At 41.9% G+C, this 15,093-nt stretch overlaps 1 protein-coding gene across 1 annotated transcript; it reads right to left on the bottom strand.

The window, feature by feature from the left end:
• Positions 1–142: 142 nt before the first annotated feature.
• LOC128763839 (A disintegrin and metalloproteinase with thrombospondin motifs 8) lies at positions 143–13,340 on the bottom strand. The gene is made up of 9 exons (XM_053873067.1): positions 12,385–13,340; positions 10,808–11,047; positions 8,488–8,620; positions 8,194–8,361; positions 6,743–7,035; positions 3,516–3,699; positions 3,061–3,233; positions 1,882–2,057; positions 143–1,774 (listed from the first exon to the last, which is right to left on the bottom strand). The coding sequence occupies exons 1-9, from the start codon at positions 13,093–13,095 to the stop codon at positions 1,030–1,032; spliced, it is 2,823 nt and encodes a 940-aa protein (XP_053729042.1). The 5' UTR covers positions 13,096–13,340; the 3' UTR covers positions 143–1,029.
• Between the last annotated feature and the right edge of the window lie 1,753 nt (positions 13,341–15,093).

The following is a 15,093-nucleotide window of genomic DNA, read 5'->3' as shown; positions in this document are numbered from 1 at the left end:
AGCTCCCCTTACAATTACTAGATAAATACTGATCGCACCATCGACAAGCCCCCGGCATAGTAATATTTGAGAGCAATAAAATGTTGACATAAATGTGTTTATTTGGAGCATAATTATACAGAAACATTTCAAAGACAGCAGCATTTGCCATAATCATTCAATGTCCATGACAAATCTTCACAAAATAAATAGCTTAAAATGGAAGCTATAATATTAATAATAATCATAATGACCATAGCATGATCCTTCACTGAAGGGATATACGCCCAATACACCATTTCCTTTGCTCTTTTACAGACTGTAAAAACAAGAGGAATGGAAAATCAAATATACATCCAAGATTGATAACAACAGCTTTACATACACAAATCATCATTGTATTTAATATACATGATACATAATACACATTTCACTTAACTTAGTCGTACTGTACCAAAGCATCCCAAAATAGAAAGCATGATAAAATGGAACTATGTAGCCTCAGAGATGACGTATTGTGGATTGTCTGTTCGGAACCCTGTTGAGCTCCGATTTAATATAAAATTGAATACACAATTGTCTACAACATTGGAGAGACAAAATTGTTTTGTGACATTTGCTTGCATCGTATCACAAAAAAGCAACAGAATGTATGTCAAACAAAGATAGTTTCATCATTTGTCTTAACCACATGTTGTTTAGGTGCAACATTGTTTAAAAACTGAAGCCATATTTAACCTGGTTCATTGTCACCCACTCCATAATATGTCTGACAGCTAACCAAGTAAGGTTCTGTCTGAAGAAAACTAGATTTGATGGAGAGAACTTCTAATCAAAGAGGGCCCGAGAACCTACAGAAGAAAACATGAACACAGCACCGCTCCTAAGAGTCTATACAAAATATATGAACAAACCTGAGGTAGATTTTCAATGTTGAATTTCAATAGTGGTTATGAGGAGTCAATAAAAAAAACAAGGCTAATGCCCTTGACCTCTGATGAAGTGCAGTCAGAACCACTGATGAAGGATTTCTTGGATCCAAAATAGCCTTCATAGGCAGTCTTGGTTGAAACACTCTCCAGAGACAGGCTGGGGGGCTTTGTTTGGGTCACACTTCTCTGGCTCCACCATCTTCCCAGTATAGTCCAAACAAAAGATACTGCGACGCCGTTGCCCTGCGCCGCAAGTTCGTGAACAAGCAGACCACGGTCCCATTTGCCATATGGGACATGGCAGGTCACCACATGGCCGGATATCGGCTGGCCTCAATTCTTTGTCACACAGGCTGGAAGGGAAGTTGGCATTGTCTCTACACTCGACGTTTCGCCTCGTCCACCCAGAACCACAACTTTTGGAGCATGCGGACCACTCTCCAAGCACCCAGTCCGGCATGCCAAATGGATGTATCACATGGGAAGACATGGGTGAACCCTGCTTGTCTTTGGACTTGCTAAAAGTCATATCTCTGGGGATAAAGAAGGTATATTTCACTTTGGGAGGGTTGTCATCACCGGCAGTGGCCAGGATTTGGACTGTAATGGCTTCTTTCAGTTGCATGAAGCTTTGGAGCCTTTCCAGTGTGGTGGACGAGCCGCTGTATTTCAGCACTGCCCCCAGCACGGGAATGTCTTGCTCAACTGTTGAAACTGAGAAGTTACCATTGAGGATGTAACCGCCACTCTCGCTTTTCACAGCAAGATAGTTTCCATCGTGTTTGATTCCTCTGTGGCTTCTCTGCTTAATGTCAATGTTCGTTGCACCGATAGGAATGGTCACAATGTCGCTGTACCCGTAGCTGAAAAGAAGAGATGTGTTTTTCAGAGCAGTTTGAGCACAGTGTTGCGCATTGACTGAAAAAGTGTACTGCTTTGTCTGACATATAGTAGTGCTTAGGTCACTTACGTTGCTCTATTGTAAGAGCCAGTGATCTTTCTGCATGTCAGTCCGCTCCCTCCACACACACCACATTTATCCATGCGCTTGCTGGATCCAATCACCTGGTCACACCCTGCTTTCACACACTGGCCTTGGACGCAGACAGAAGTGGTGTCAGGACCACAGGTTGTTCCATCAATCACCTGCAGGACATATCAGGAAGAGCTTTTAACAGGGATGTCCATACTCTTCCAGGTGTGGTGCTCAATGCCTGAGCATTAACACAAGTCTAAATATATTATCTTATAGACTCTTGTTCATGTCACTTGAGCTCACTTCATGTTAGACATTTGACTGCATTCTGTTTGTGCTCGTTCAGACTTCTGGTAAACAAAGCTTTTTGCAGAATTTGCTCGCACTGGTGTTGTCACTTTTACTTTGACTGCAGTGTCTTGTTCCGTTCCAAACATCCAGAGGTGCGGGAAGTACTGAAAGATGTTGCTGCCTACTACTACTCTCTTTAAAATCAAATGAAACATAACTGCATATATGAAACTTATTTACATTACACGCAAAAAATGTTATTAGTTATAAGAAGTGATACTCAATTAAACCTGATGTACAAATCAGATGTATGAACTTTCTCACCATCTGTCTCTGTATTTATGTGCAGTATTTTTTACAGATATATTTACACACACCACAGTGAGTGAGAATACTAACAGAGTAACGTCCAGCAATGTTTGAGATTGAGTGCTTTTCCATACATATAAGACGTAATAACGTTTTGAAATAGTAAAATAACGCAATGTGGGTAAATCACCTGGAATACTGCTTTATGTGAATATGGATGAATTTCAATGGTATTTAATGACTATTAATGAAAAGAAACGAATTTATCCTTGAGCGGGATGTCAGACGGTTGCAATAAAGATTCAGAGTTTATGTTTGCTCTTTGTATTACATTAGGAAACTTTCATCATTTTAAACACGCAGTCCATGTAGAAATACACACTGAACTGAGGAAAAATACAATAAGGCCATACTCAATAAAGACAATGGCTTCAGGTGAATTTGAGCAGTGGAAATTTTCAGTAACTACACCCTACAGTATATTGGTCAAACAAGAAGACAGCAAAGAAACAAGAAATAGTAATGTATCTACAGTAACTGTTCAATATAAGCTGTCCTCATGGGTGCACACACCTTGGACTGAAACACTTTGAATTCACTGCTGCCTCGAGCTCTGCAGAAAAGTTTACATCGGTCTCGTGGAGACACTCCAGTGTACTTTGGTATCCAGTGTTTTGTATTGCCGTTGTGGTCCAGGTAATTTGGGCTGTTATACCTCTCGCACTGCTCCTCTCTGAAACTCTTGCCTGCAGAGACAAGTTATGAAAAAGAAGAGAACTCTCAGTGATATATCACACCATGCTGGAGCATTATTGGCCTTGTTGTTGTGCTTATGTGAACCAGTAGCAGGGTTTTTTCACTCTCCTCACATCCATGGTCAATTATACAGTATTTCTTCAAGTTAAAACAGTCCATGATCATGACAAACAACATGACATATATTGCATATGCTCTAAGCTGCTTTCACAAGAGTCTTTTTGATGAGAGTCCCATCATGGGGGTTCACATTTCAGCCTTCAGACACTCACCGTTGTCCTCACAGGGCTCTATGTTGCAGGACTGGTAGCGAACCCTTTGTCCCTCACAGTATTTTCCTCCGTTCTGAGGCACAGGATCGGTACACTCCCTGTAAGAGAACTCCACCCCTCCACCGCACGTCCTGGAGCAGTGTAACCACGGTCCCCACACGCTCCAACCACCATCCACAAGCACCTGCAGCAGAAATGAGCAACAAGAAGAAAATGGATGACAAAAAGAATCAGTCAGATGGGTTTGGTTAGAGGCCGGTGCCAAACACAATTTCATCTGCACTAGCTGAACCTCTTGTCTGAGCTTCAGGGTTTGAGGCCCTGTACTCTGCCAAGAATGAAGGTTAAATCAGTGTTGAAGTTTGGCACGTGCCGCATGCCTGCCACTGACCACATTTCTGCCACATGTGTCACTGTGCCGCTGGTGGATTCGGCAATGGTCGTGAAAGACAAAATAGAAAGCGTGGGCGAGTTTTCTATCGCGGATGAGCTGGAAGAGGTTTTATGAATTTGGACCAGCTACCTGACAGGGTGCCTGGGTGCATAAGCAGATGTGCGACCACAACACAAGGAGGAAATATCAACCGAGCAAAGAGCGAAGATGGGAGAAAGGAAAAAATATTCACCACAAAAAAAAAAAAAAACATAACTAAAAACAACAACTGGAGCTCGACTCTTCAATAGGTACAAAGTCAAACTAAACTTGCCTAAGATACTCAAATGTACACACTTGTGTAATGCAAAACAAAATGTCCCAGCTGCATCTGCGCACCTGTGCACATGATGACAATAGAACACAATATGTAGGACAGCACATCCAAGGCATCACTCATGTCATCAACCTCATTAATAATTGTTCATTCATAAACATATACACTTGCATTCAGTCAGCTCAATCAGGTTGGCTATTTCTCATTCAGGCAGAATCAGTTCTATTGTTGCTTTGCCATTATAATGGATACTATTCTAGGCAAATCTCATGATCCCTGTTTTCATCTGTTTTTCATAAACACAAACTTTTACAATTTTCCGTTCTTCTGCGCAGTCACAATGTCTCCTTGGTGCTTTTAACATTTATGCACCAAGATCAGTGTGTGTGTGTGGAGGACCACCCTCGGCAGCTATTCAATACTCCTCAATAAAAACGTACTATTAACTATTAAATCCCAGCTTTTATTCACAAAATTTGAATCAAATGGTTCAAATCCAAATGCCACAAGGTTGAGCAGCTTGTTAAATGCTGCAATCCTTTTGCTGTCCTTCACCATTAGAAAGCAAGAGGTTCCCACTCCAGAGTGGGTCAAAACTGGTTTCACATAAGGCACAAAAAAATCACAGACATGTGCCTTTGACCTGGAATGCAGTTAAGGCTTGCAGTTCACCCTTTTCAGCTCATCAAAATTTGGACTTTTTGCTTTATATGTAATTGAAACTATAGAATTGTGATGTACAACTGTTGGGATATAGATTACGACACATGCAAGTTACTAAAAACTGTGCTTAAATGTGCATGTTTTTCAGTGGCATTTTACGGAAGAGTTGTTTATAAAACCAACTACAATTCATGTCATGAAAATATGCTCTGCATATGAGAGTGTTTTGCCATGAATTATATTTGGCATTTGACCGAGAGCTGCTTAGTGGATGTGCTGCTTTTTGAGGAAGACGTTTTTTGCAACATGCAACTCAGAACAAACTTAAGAATGGTTATGGAATAAAGGATATGTGCCACAAATATTAAGCTGACTCTATAGTAGAAGCTAGTATCAGCTGCTATTTGGGGAATTTACATACAATTTAACAAGATCAAGAAAGAGAAAATGTGCGTTGTAGGTATATCATATCAAATGTCTACTTTTTGGTCAGTTGAAGGCCATTTCATTGCAGTATAGCATCTTTTCAGCTTTTATTTGAACTGGCAATTTGTGATATATTTTAGATGTCTTCGCAACAACAACAACAACATCTTCAACATCAGTGCTCAGATTTACACTCTGGTTTGTTGAAGTGAATGTGCCTTAAAAGTGCCTGTACTCTCCTCACTGACCTCCTGCCAGTCTGTCCTAAAAATATGAGTTTAAATACGACTCTTACAGACAGATCTGTCGACCTTCAGGTCCAAAGCATTGTTGAAGAGAAATGAAGAGGAACAAATAAGCAAAGCCAGTTCTAAACCAACACTGCCAGATTAAAAGCAAACCAGGCACTTTTTGCATCTTGGTCACCATATTTGTTAGCGTGCACAGCAGAGAGAGATGGAGACATATTCCTATAAATATATATTTGTTTGTTTGTTGTATGTTTTTAATAACAATAGAGAACTATATTCCTAGCAGCACAGATTTGGAATGCTGAACTGTCTTTGTGTTTGTGCTAATGGATCCATGGACGTTTTGTCCCAGCCACAGTGTCATAGGGAAGATGGATGATTGGTTGACAATGATTCAACAATGGCAAGCGAGGGAGCTGTCCTGAATCCTGATCTTTACACCTGAGCAGGGTCTGGGGATCAAATATTGAAATACATTCGTGGAGTGGCCTTAAGGCTTCTGATCTGTTTCAGTTCTGTTACAATACGATCAACAAAGAAGACATAACAATGGCGGAAATTCTCCAACTCCGCCTCCGCTCCACAGCTGATGTCAGCTGCAGCTCCTAGATCCAATGCAGCCCATTTTCAAAGCTTGCTGAGAAGATATGTTAGATATCCTCACGCATTTTTAAGCCAGTGCACAGAATAGACTGACCTTTCTATAGTATGGTCTGCACTGACTCAGCACAAATCATCAGTCTAAAGTAGGGAAAAAAGTTTTGCATTGCGTAATTTGATTCATGCAACCATGACGTTATGTGAGGAAATGTCAAGTCATATTCCTTTTTTGGCAAAAATAGCATAGGTTTCAGTTGTGAGATATAGTGTTGCTAGTGTTGTAATGTGTGATAGTATTTTTTCTGCAGTGGCAGTACCACCACATTGTAGACAGAGAAAGAGTAACAAGCCTTCATTTTAGTCCTCCCCCTTTGTTGTTTACAGAGGTGCTGTTGCTGCACCAAATTCTGTTCGCTGCAAACCAGTTAAATAGTTGTGTCTCCATTAGTTTGCTACTGATCGTAAACACAGTCCAGTCCCAGTGAATCAGTAGCAAACCTTTGCTCCACCCTCTGAGCTCAAGTCTAGTGTGACTAAATATGTCCCCAAATCTTAAAAACAGATCATGAAGTCTTACCAGAGGCTGCATCACCTCCTGGGTGGGCATGCACACGCCGTCCAGACACCGCCCACTAGTGCTGCACGGAGTACCATCAGCCCAAGGCAAGCTTCCATTCCTCGTGGAGCACTGTAAAGTTCCATCCTCCTGACACCAAAGCTGGCTACAAATGTCACTGTCTGAAGTGTTGGGACAATGGATGAATTCTTCTCCAAAAATCTGCTGGCACTGCTGGTCCAAGCTGTATTTGGTCCCTGGCAGCTCTTGCGGTAGAGGCATAGTGTTCTCTGGTGTATCCAGCAGACAGTCCCCTGATTTAAAGACACAGAGGAGTATTGTTGAAGATTCTTGACAATAAGTAGAACTTGTTGCAAGTGTGTGTCCTCAGTATCGTTCTGTTCACTGTGTCTTCAATGTGGCGTCACCTCTAATATATAGAATAAAAAGTAGTATTCAATTGGACAGTTGTTTTAACAGGCATTGGAGTACTTTCTGTTTCCACATCTGACAACCATTTTGCATCTGAATGTATTAATTAGCTTCCACTTCATCCATTAAGCTGTTTGCCCAGAGTGGTGACTCACGTCCACAGTTTTGGAAAGAGCAAGATTCTCCTGAGAGACATATTCCAACTGATAAAAGACCATATTCTGCTGACATCTGTTGCTTTTGGCATCAGAGGTAGAGACAGGAGAAAGTCCATAGTATGAGTCAGTGGGAAAAAAAATGTTTCATGAGGTGTCTCGGTGAGAATACAAACACAATATCAGAAAAGGACAGACAAAAAAAGACAGGAGCAAATGTGGAGGAAAGGTGTATGAAAATGTGGAATGAGTGACGACAAACCCTACAGCACTTTTCATAAGTGTAAGTGTCACTTCCTGGCCGGCTGCTGCTGAGGCAGTAGAACTGTAATTTAAAAATAATAAGTGTATCTGTCATCCATCCACCAATCACACATTCTGACTGTGCGGCGCCAAAAAGTCTCTGACATTGATGAAGGTGATTTTGGTTTACGCATCTCACCAGCCACAGAGGCTGTGTTTTAACCTGTCTCTTGCATCACACATAAATCCTGCATAAACTATGCTGTGATGAAAACGGTGCACCTGGTAACCATAATAAAACACCAATATGCTTCTCTGTTGACATGTCCAGGTAAATAGGGTGACTCTGACTCATGTCTATCAGAATCATCGAAAAGCTGAGCAGTATGGACTCGCTAACAACAAAAATCTCTTCGTTCTCTCACCAGTTTCCTTATTCATATCTGGTGAAGGACATCTATTAGTGTCATGAAGACAGGCCAAGCAGGTGCTGTCTTGGTCCTTCACCGCCAAACAATCCAGTTAATAGTAAACATAAACAATGTCAGGCAACAACTGTTAATATTTTTATTCCATCAGCACGTCACCATGATAGACAAATACATGAAAGTACACACACAAAAAAGGTAAGTACATATTTACCATGTCCATTGTCGAAGAACTCAGTTATGTAGAGAGCGCTGCAGGGAGACCACGGTGTTGTTTTATCCAGACTGACAAAGACAGGAGCCATCAGGTGATGTCCACCAAGATCTCCAAACAGCCTCTCACAGTTCTTGGAGTCATCGTGAGGCATACTCAACACATGGCCTGCAGTTGAAAAGAATGAAATGGAAAAAAACAAAAACATTGAAAATATCACCCTGAGACTGAATGCTTCACAAATCATAACTCGAACAGCTGCACCGCAAATGAAACAAGACAAGAACTGCTAACCGAGCTCATGAGCAGCTGTGAAGGTTGCTTGGAGGCCGTTGTCCTCAATCACAGAGCAGCTTCTCTTGGGGTCACACATTGTTCCAACATCAGCAACTCCCAACGTGTCGCAACTCCTCGGTCCGCAAATATCCTGAAACAAAAGCATGAGTAAATTAAAAACTAAAATACTAAAAAAGGGAACCCTGACTATACGAGGATTGCGGGCAAAAGGTCTTAGGAAGATACGATTGTCGGAGGTCACATGGCAAACACTCCTTGTTCACCATACTGTGTTACTTACTGTCTCTCTATCGTCTATCTTTAATCCTCATATCCTCACATCTCATCCTTGTGTTTGAAGCAATGTCAAATGAACACTGCCAATACAGTTTGTCACATAAAAGTTACTTAGTTTAGTATGTATGTTGTTTTTAGTTTTCCCAGAGATATTCCTGAATCCAAACAAATCCAAGGAACATCATCAAATCCAAATCACTTCAAAGTTGGCGCCACCATCAGCATGACATGTATGTCAACCAAAACACCCATACAGTCAACAGGTTTATCATGACTGAAAGCCTTGTTGCATTGTGGGTATGAACAGTAAATATAGAAAAATGCAGTGTATTATTTTGTCCACTTAACATAGAGACAATGCAAACGGATGAATACAGAAAGCAGTTGATGTGAATGGACTGTCAAAGCACAGCCAACTACTCAGAGAGAGATTTTTCATGACATCACCAACAACAGAAGAAGAACCTCCTTTGTTGGCATAAATATTTTTGCTGTATGTTGGTGGCCCTGATTCTGAGGTGTTTAGTCATGTTGCTTTAGTTGTTTGGAGCACAGCTGGATCCACGGAACGCTTTAGTCTCTCTGATTGAAAAACCATCTGGGCCCAGCTTTTCAACACTGCCTCGTGTGTTTGTACAACTTGTTCCACAACAGCCTTTTATGAACTTATGAAGTTACAAACGTACAAAGCCAACTGCTCAGTTGTATGGGTCAGATGGCGATAGCAGAATTGCAGAAACAGTCTGTTCAGACCTTTGTAAGACAATGCCAGAGTCCAGTGTAAATCTGCAAATGTGTTCCCAGATGATGAGTTTTAGCTTTCACAACAGTAGAGGTACCAGAGGCCTATAAGTCTTCCGTGGACCACGCAGAACCACACACTTGAGCTAACTGTAACATGACAGAAATGGAAACATAAACACAGACTAGAGACTGCCTGATGATGACTCTTCCTGGATGAGAGCACCTTGTTTCAATGCAGACATTACAGCAGGGAACAGTTATTATTCAAATCCTGGTAACTTACGAACATGTTTCCGATAAGTTTCCAAAAAGAACTGTTTGTTTGGAAAAGAAGGTCAAGGAATTTCTTCCTGGCACTCATTGCAGCTGAATCACGGCACAAGAATCCACTTCACTTTTTTGTTGGGCATTGTTTAGAGAATTTTACAATCACTTGTAAAAGAGTAAAAGAAAAGACCTTGTGCTAAAATAGCTACTAGGATGATACTTTAGGTTTGCTCTTAATTACTGCATGTCTATTCATAAAAATGTAAAAACTAAAGGCAAATTTAATGAACAACGTGGGGATAAGTTCCTGGTGTTCTCAGCCTGAGCGACTGTCTCCAGCTTTATTTTTGCATTCATAAATAAGGCCAATGAGAAAACAAACCGATGCATCGACATAATAGAGACTAGATTAAATATTTTTCTTATACTTATTAAGCCAAAAGAAAAGACAACAACTATCATACAATACAAATAGTGGAAAGTCTCATCAAAGCTGTGTTATGGATTGAAAATGTTATTCAGCTGGTGCTGTTTTTCACAGATGTCTAGGTCTTGTTTTAGGTTCGACTTCCAAACTTCACAAACACCAACAATATAATGCATAATCTGTTTTTATTCATACTGAGTCAGAAATACATGCATGGTTAAGCAGTTATAACCAGAGGACATTAGTGACTAAAATGAATTACATGTATTAGTATAAAGAAAGATGTTCCAAAGTTGGTCAAGAATATGGCCAGTACTTTGGCTGGAGACAGTAATGGGTGGATATTCATGTCAAGTTCAACTTGTCACTCACTTTCAACTCCATCCCAGCTACAGCGTGACAGTGGGACAGTAATCTCATCGGCTTCCATACTGCTAAACCTTCAACACTGAGGGATCCCAAGACAGAGAACAGTGGCCATCTAACATCTCCATCAGGTCTTCTTGAAATATCTTATTGTGTATAATTGGCTGAACATCTGTGCAGGAATCCCGCTAACTTCATATTATTCAGAGCCAAAGACTAGGCGTCCATGAGACTCACCTCTCGGGTGAAGAGCATTGCAGTGTCGTAATGCTCTGGATGCCTCTGGCTTGGTGGATTGAAGAGCTGCTGCCATGAGCAGAAATTCCTCAGCGCGACATGTCCATTGCTGGAGACTTCAGGACCAACCTCCTCATCCTCAACAACCAACATCTTCACCACGACCAAGTTCACTGAATTCTTTATGCTTGGATGTTTGTACAGCTGGGCGGCCATTGACAGCAATGTCAGGAGATAGTGCTACGGTCAAAGACAAAAGAAAATATTGTAACAATCATGAACGTCAACACCTTTGATTGTTGGTCGTATACCTGGTGCCAGAAACATGCACCATGAAAAAGGACTTCTCAGCATCTGATCCTTAGCCAGCCTTGCCTGACACTTCTTGACTTCACTCTTCAATGTTTATTTTCCATAAGGGACAGCAGCCAAAAATATTTTCTTCTGTTAAGTTTGAAGTTTTCCATCTCAGCATCCATCTTAATCTTAGTCTTAACTCCTCATTTTCCTTCTGCAGTTATTCACAATCAAGCAAAGGAGGAAGCGCAGAAGGACCTTTTATGTGGTGTACCATTTTACTGTTTTGAAGTATTACATGAGCCAAAAATGTTTTTTATTTATCCATAAAACAATTTGTTTTCCTTCCACTCCTCCATCTGCATGGCCACTGTCTATCACCATGTGTCCAACCCCAGTATGAACCCACTAACTTCTTCTACACTGATGTACTCGTATTCAATTATGTCTTTCTAAGTTACTCCCCATAACAACCTCAGTATCGTCATTGCTCCCCTCGGTAAGCCTTTTCAATCGGCCACTCCTCTGTTATGAATTAGACTTCTTCACCTGTTCCACCCTGACTGTACCCTCCTCTTCCCCTTTGTAAATCACAGTGTGAGGGATCCCAGATACTTGAACTTGTTTGTTCTCTAACTCTTCCTCCTGTCTCTTTTACACACATGTATTTTAACTTCCATTCCCTCATCACTCCTGCTTCCCATCTAACTCGTCTTCACTCTGACTATAGATCATGCTATCATGAGCAAACATCATGGTCCATGGAAACTCCTCTCAATAATCCATGGCCATAGCAAACATGGCTGAGAGCAGATCGCTGATAAAATCCCACTCTCCGCTTCAGTTCTTGACACCTCATCACAGAAAATACTTCTCTAAAATCATGGTCCTTGCCAGTGCAGACCTGACATACTGGCCTAACCTTTGTACATTCAAGCAGCTCAAGAGCCTGTTAAATGCAAACAGACCAGAGTTTGACTGGATTTCATTACTGTGGAATCAAGTCGCCCTACTTTTCGAGAAGACCCAACAATGACTGACTTAATGAAGTTTAGGGTTTGATTTTGTGATTTATGATTGTTGTTCAGATATGATCATTTGAATGTTATGATTCATAGATGCTCAGATTCTGCTGCCAAATCATGACCAAATCCTGTGGAATGTGTCTCAGCATCCCCAGCTCTGAGCTAGTGGAAATCGGTTCGCTTGGAACGGTTATCAACAGTCTGACGTCTCTTTGACTGTACAGAAGTAATGTCAGCGTTGTGCACAGGTCTGACCTTTATTTCGTCTCCATAGAAGTGGGTCATGGAGGCGTCGGCAACTGCCAGGGTCTCGATGAACCGTGGAGATGAGACGAAGCGTCTCCGGCGGGGTTCCCTGTGTGCGTCACTCCACTCCAATGTTTCCCCACCGAGTGTTTCCTCTGGTGTGTCCTTCGCTGTCTGATCGAACCGGAGAGGGACATCATACCTTTCGGTCATCCTCCTCCTCTTGATGACATGCAGCTGCTGGACGGAGTCAATTCCGAAGTCGGTGCGCTGTTTCGGCTCAATTAAATACTCGCTGCCGTCTGTTATGAAGGAGCCAAAAATACCTGTACACAGGCTGACGGCAACGACGGAGTTTTCGTCGTCATCCACCTTTCCAGAGTAAAAGCAATTTCTCAGGGGAGCTTCACTGGCAACCGTTGAGTTCATAGCTTTGCTGAGGTCGGTATCTGAAGCTCCGCGTGACACCTTTCTGGCTTTTATGCGCTGGATGCTGAAGGAAGGCGCAATAAAGCTGGTGTCAGGGACGAGGCTCAGGGTCAGGTCCTTACCGAAGGCACTGAAGAAAATCTTGGGCTGGTCCTCACTCCTCTTCCAAAAGCGCCCACTGATTCTCCCATTGATCCGCACAGGCACAACGTCCTCCGAATCGTACCCTTTTGAGAGCGACGCACGGAAGACGCACAACAGCAGGAGGACTGATCGCGCTCTTAAATACATCTTCTTTCAGTAAAAAAAAGCCTCTTCAGTACCGATAAATGAGCGGCAGATTATGCTCTAGTTGATGAAGTGACAGAAGTCTCCCCCAGCCCTGTGATCTGTATCACACTTGGATGTCGCTTTTCATCTCCAGTCCACGAGCCACGCGGCGGTGTGTTGTTCCGCTCTTCCAGCACCACTGCCGTCTGAACACATCGGGGGTATTTATAGTTTCTGCTCTTCCTTGGACCTGAGGGAGTTTATTTTTGATAATCTCCGTTGCTGGAAATTCTCCTCCCACTCGCACTTCACTAAAACTCGCGGAAAAAAACAGGTCCAATGAGAACAAGCCGACACCCCCCCCCCCCTCTCTGAAATAGCTTAACGACCGCACTCCTATTATTAACGCAGTGTGCTGGACGAACATCCATAGTACGCATAGCTGGAAGTCTGCCACTCGAGTTATTTCGGAACTGTGTCTGATTGACAGGTCCCCACAGAGACCCATTTGAACGGCCCAGAGACGCTTTGATGATCAACAAGATTTAAAAAACGATCGCAAATTCAGCTGGAACTGTGCAATCCACTCTGAAGACTGACGTCACAGTGGGGTTTGAATTACGACGCCACATACGGGGGCGCAAAAAGCAAGCCAGTGCGCCACCAAAATGCAGGCAAATATGTTGTCCACAAGATGGCAGCAGAATCCAACCAATTCTAAATACATCGTATGATAATAAGCTTCAGTACTATTCTCTTGCCGGCAGTGGTCTCTCTATGCTTATCTAAATTCTTGGTATAAAAAGGTTTATTAAAGAGAATTTTTAAGATAATTAACAAACAAAAAAATCCATACTCTGTATTGATTTTGTGTATTGGATTACACTAATTATGGAAGCGTTGGAAATGGGGGAAAATGCTTATTAAAAATGTGTATAAAAAACATTAATGATATGTATACTTACATCATTGTGATTGTGGAGCGTGCTTAAGGTGGCTGTAGGCTTCATCTCAGAACAGCCAACAGCAGCTGAGGAGCAGTAACTGTAATGTACAGTAACCAACAGGAGCTCAGGTACCCACCGTGTCAGTGGCGTGGTACTGTCCTGATCTCCTCATCTAGCCCTAGGTGATGACAGTAATCACAGTCCTGGATTCCACAAGCATAAATCTGCCCCAAAAACCCTCCTGCATGAAGTGGACGACACGCACTCCATTTGAACAGGCATTTACTTCAAGCCTCAATAAAACTCCCAGTGTCAAGATTGTTCCAAATGCTTTCACAGTTCCAGGTAAATTAATCTCATCTTTTCCAAAGCTTACTCCTCATTTAGCTGCTTTGACTCTAAATCTCAGCTCATTTGTTCCACTCTCCTCTTTTGAAACATCCTTTCTCTTAGTAGGATTTAATTGTCTCATCTTAATTTACTCATTTGCTTATGTTTCCCTTTGTTTGGCATTTGTTATTTATGCTGCCTCTCGGTCAGGTTGTCAATGTAAATGACAACTGATCCCAGATTGACGTATGTGGTAGAATAAAGGCAAGTTAATCTTTGCTTGGGTCATGGAACAATTTAAAATATGAATGGTTTGTCTTCACTTGGGTCCTTTCCAAATGTGGATCATGACAGAAAAAAAAATAGGAATGATCATGGAGCAGTGACGCTCGGCATCCCTGAAATGGATGCCTCATGTATCCCTGACATGGTGATGGAGTATTGTGTATTTGGCATGACACTACTAAATTTTGATCTCCTGTGTCAGCGTGGAGGGAAGGGGGCTCAAGAGTTTAAGACCACTGCTGCCACTCATCCTCTGCAACTCAACATCTGAATAAATCCAATGAACAAACCAAAGTAAAAACCCTACTGATCTAGTATTGCACACTGTCAAAAATAATTACAATTCTCCACATCGACTGTGAATTTTACAAGTTGAAAAACACTTTTGATCATGGGTGTCTTTAGTGGACTAAGTCGATGCCGGTTCTCACAGGTGCAACAGCATCGCTCACAGTCG

The sequence above is a fragment of the Synchiropus splendidus genome, chromosome 8, assembly GCF_027744825.2.
Source record: "Synchiropus splendidus isolate RoL2022-P1 chromosome 8, RoL_Sspl_1.0, whole genome shotgun sequence".
In the NCBI taxonomy this organism is placed as follows: domain Eukaryota; kingdom Metazoa; phylum Chordata; class Actinopteri; order Syngnathiformes; family Callionymidae; genus Synchiropus; species Synchiropus splendidus.
This window is presented reverse-complemented; position numbering and strand designations above follow the sequence as displayed.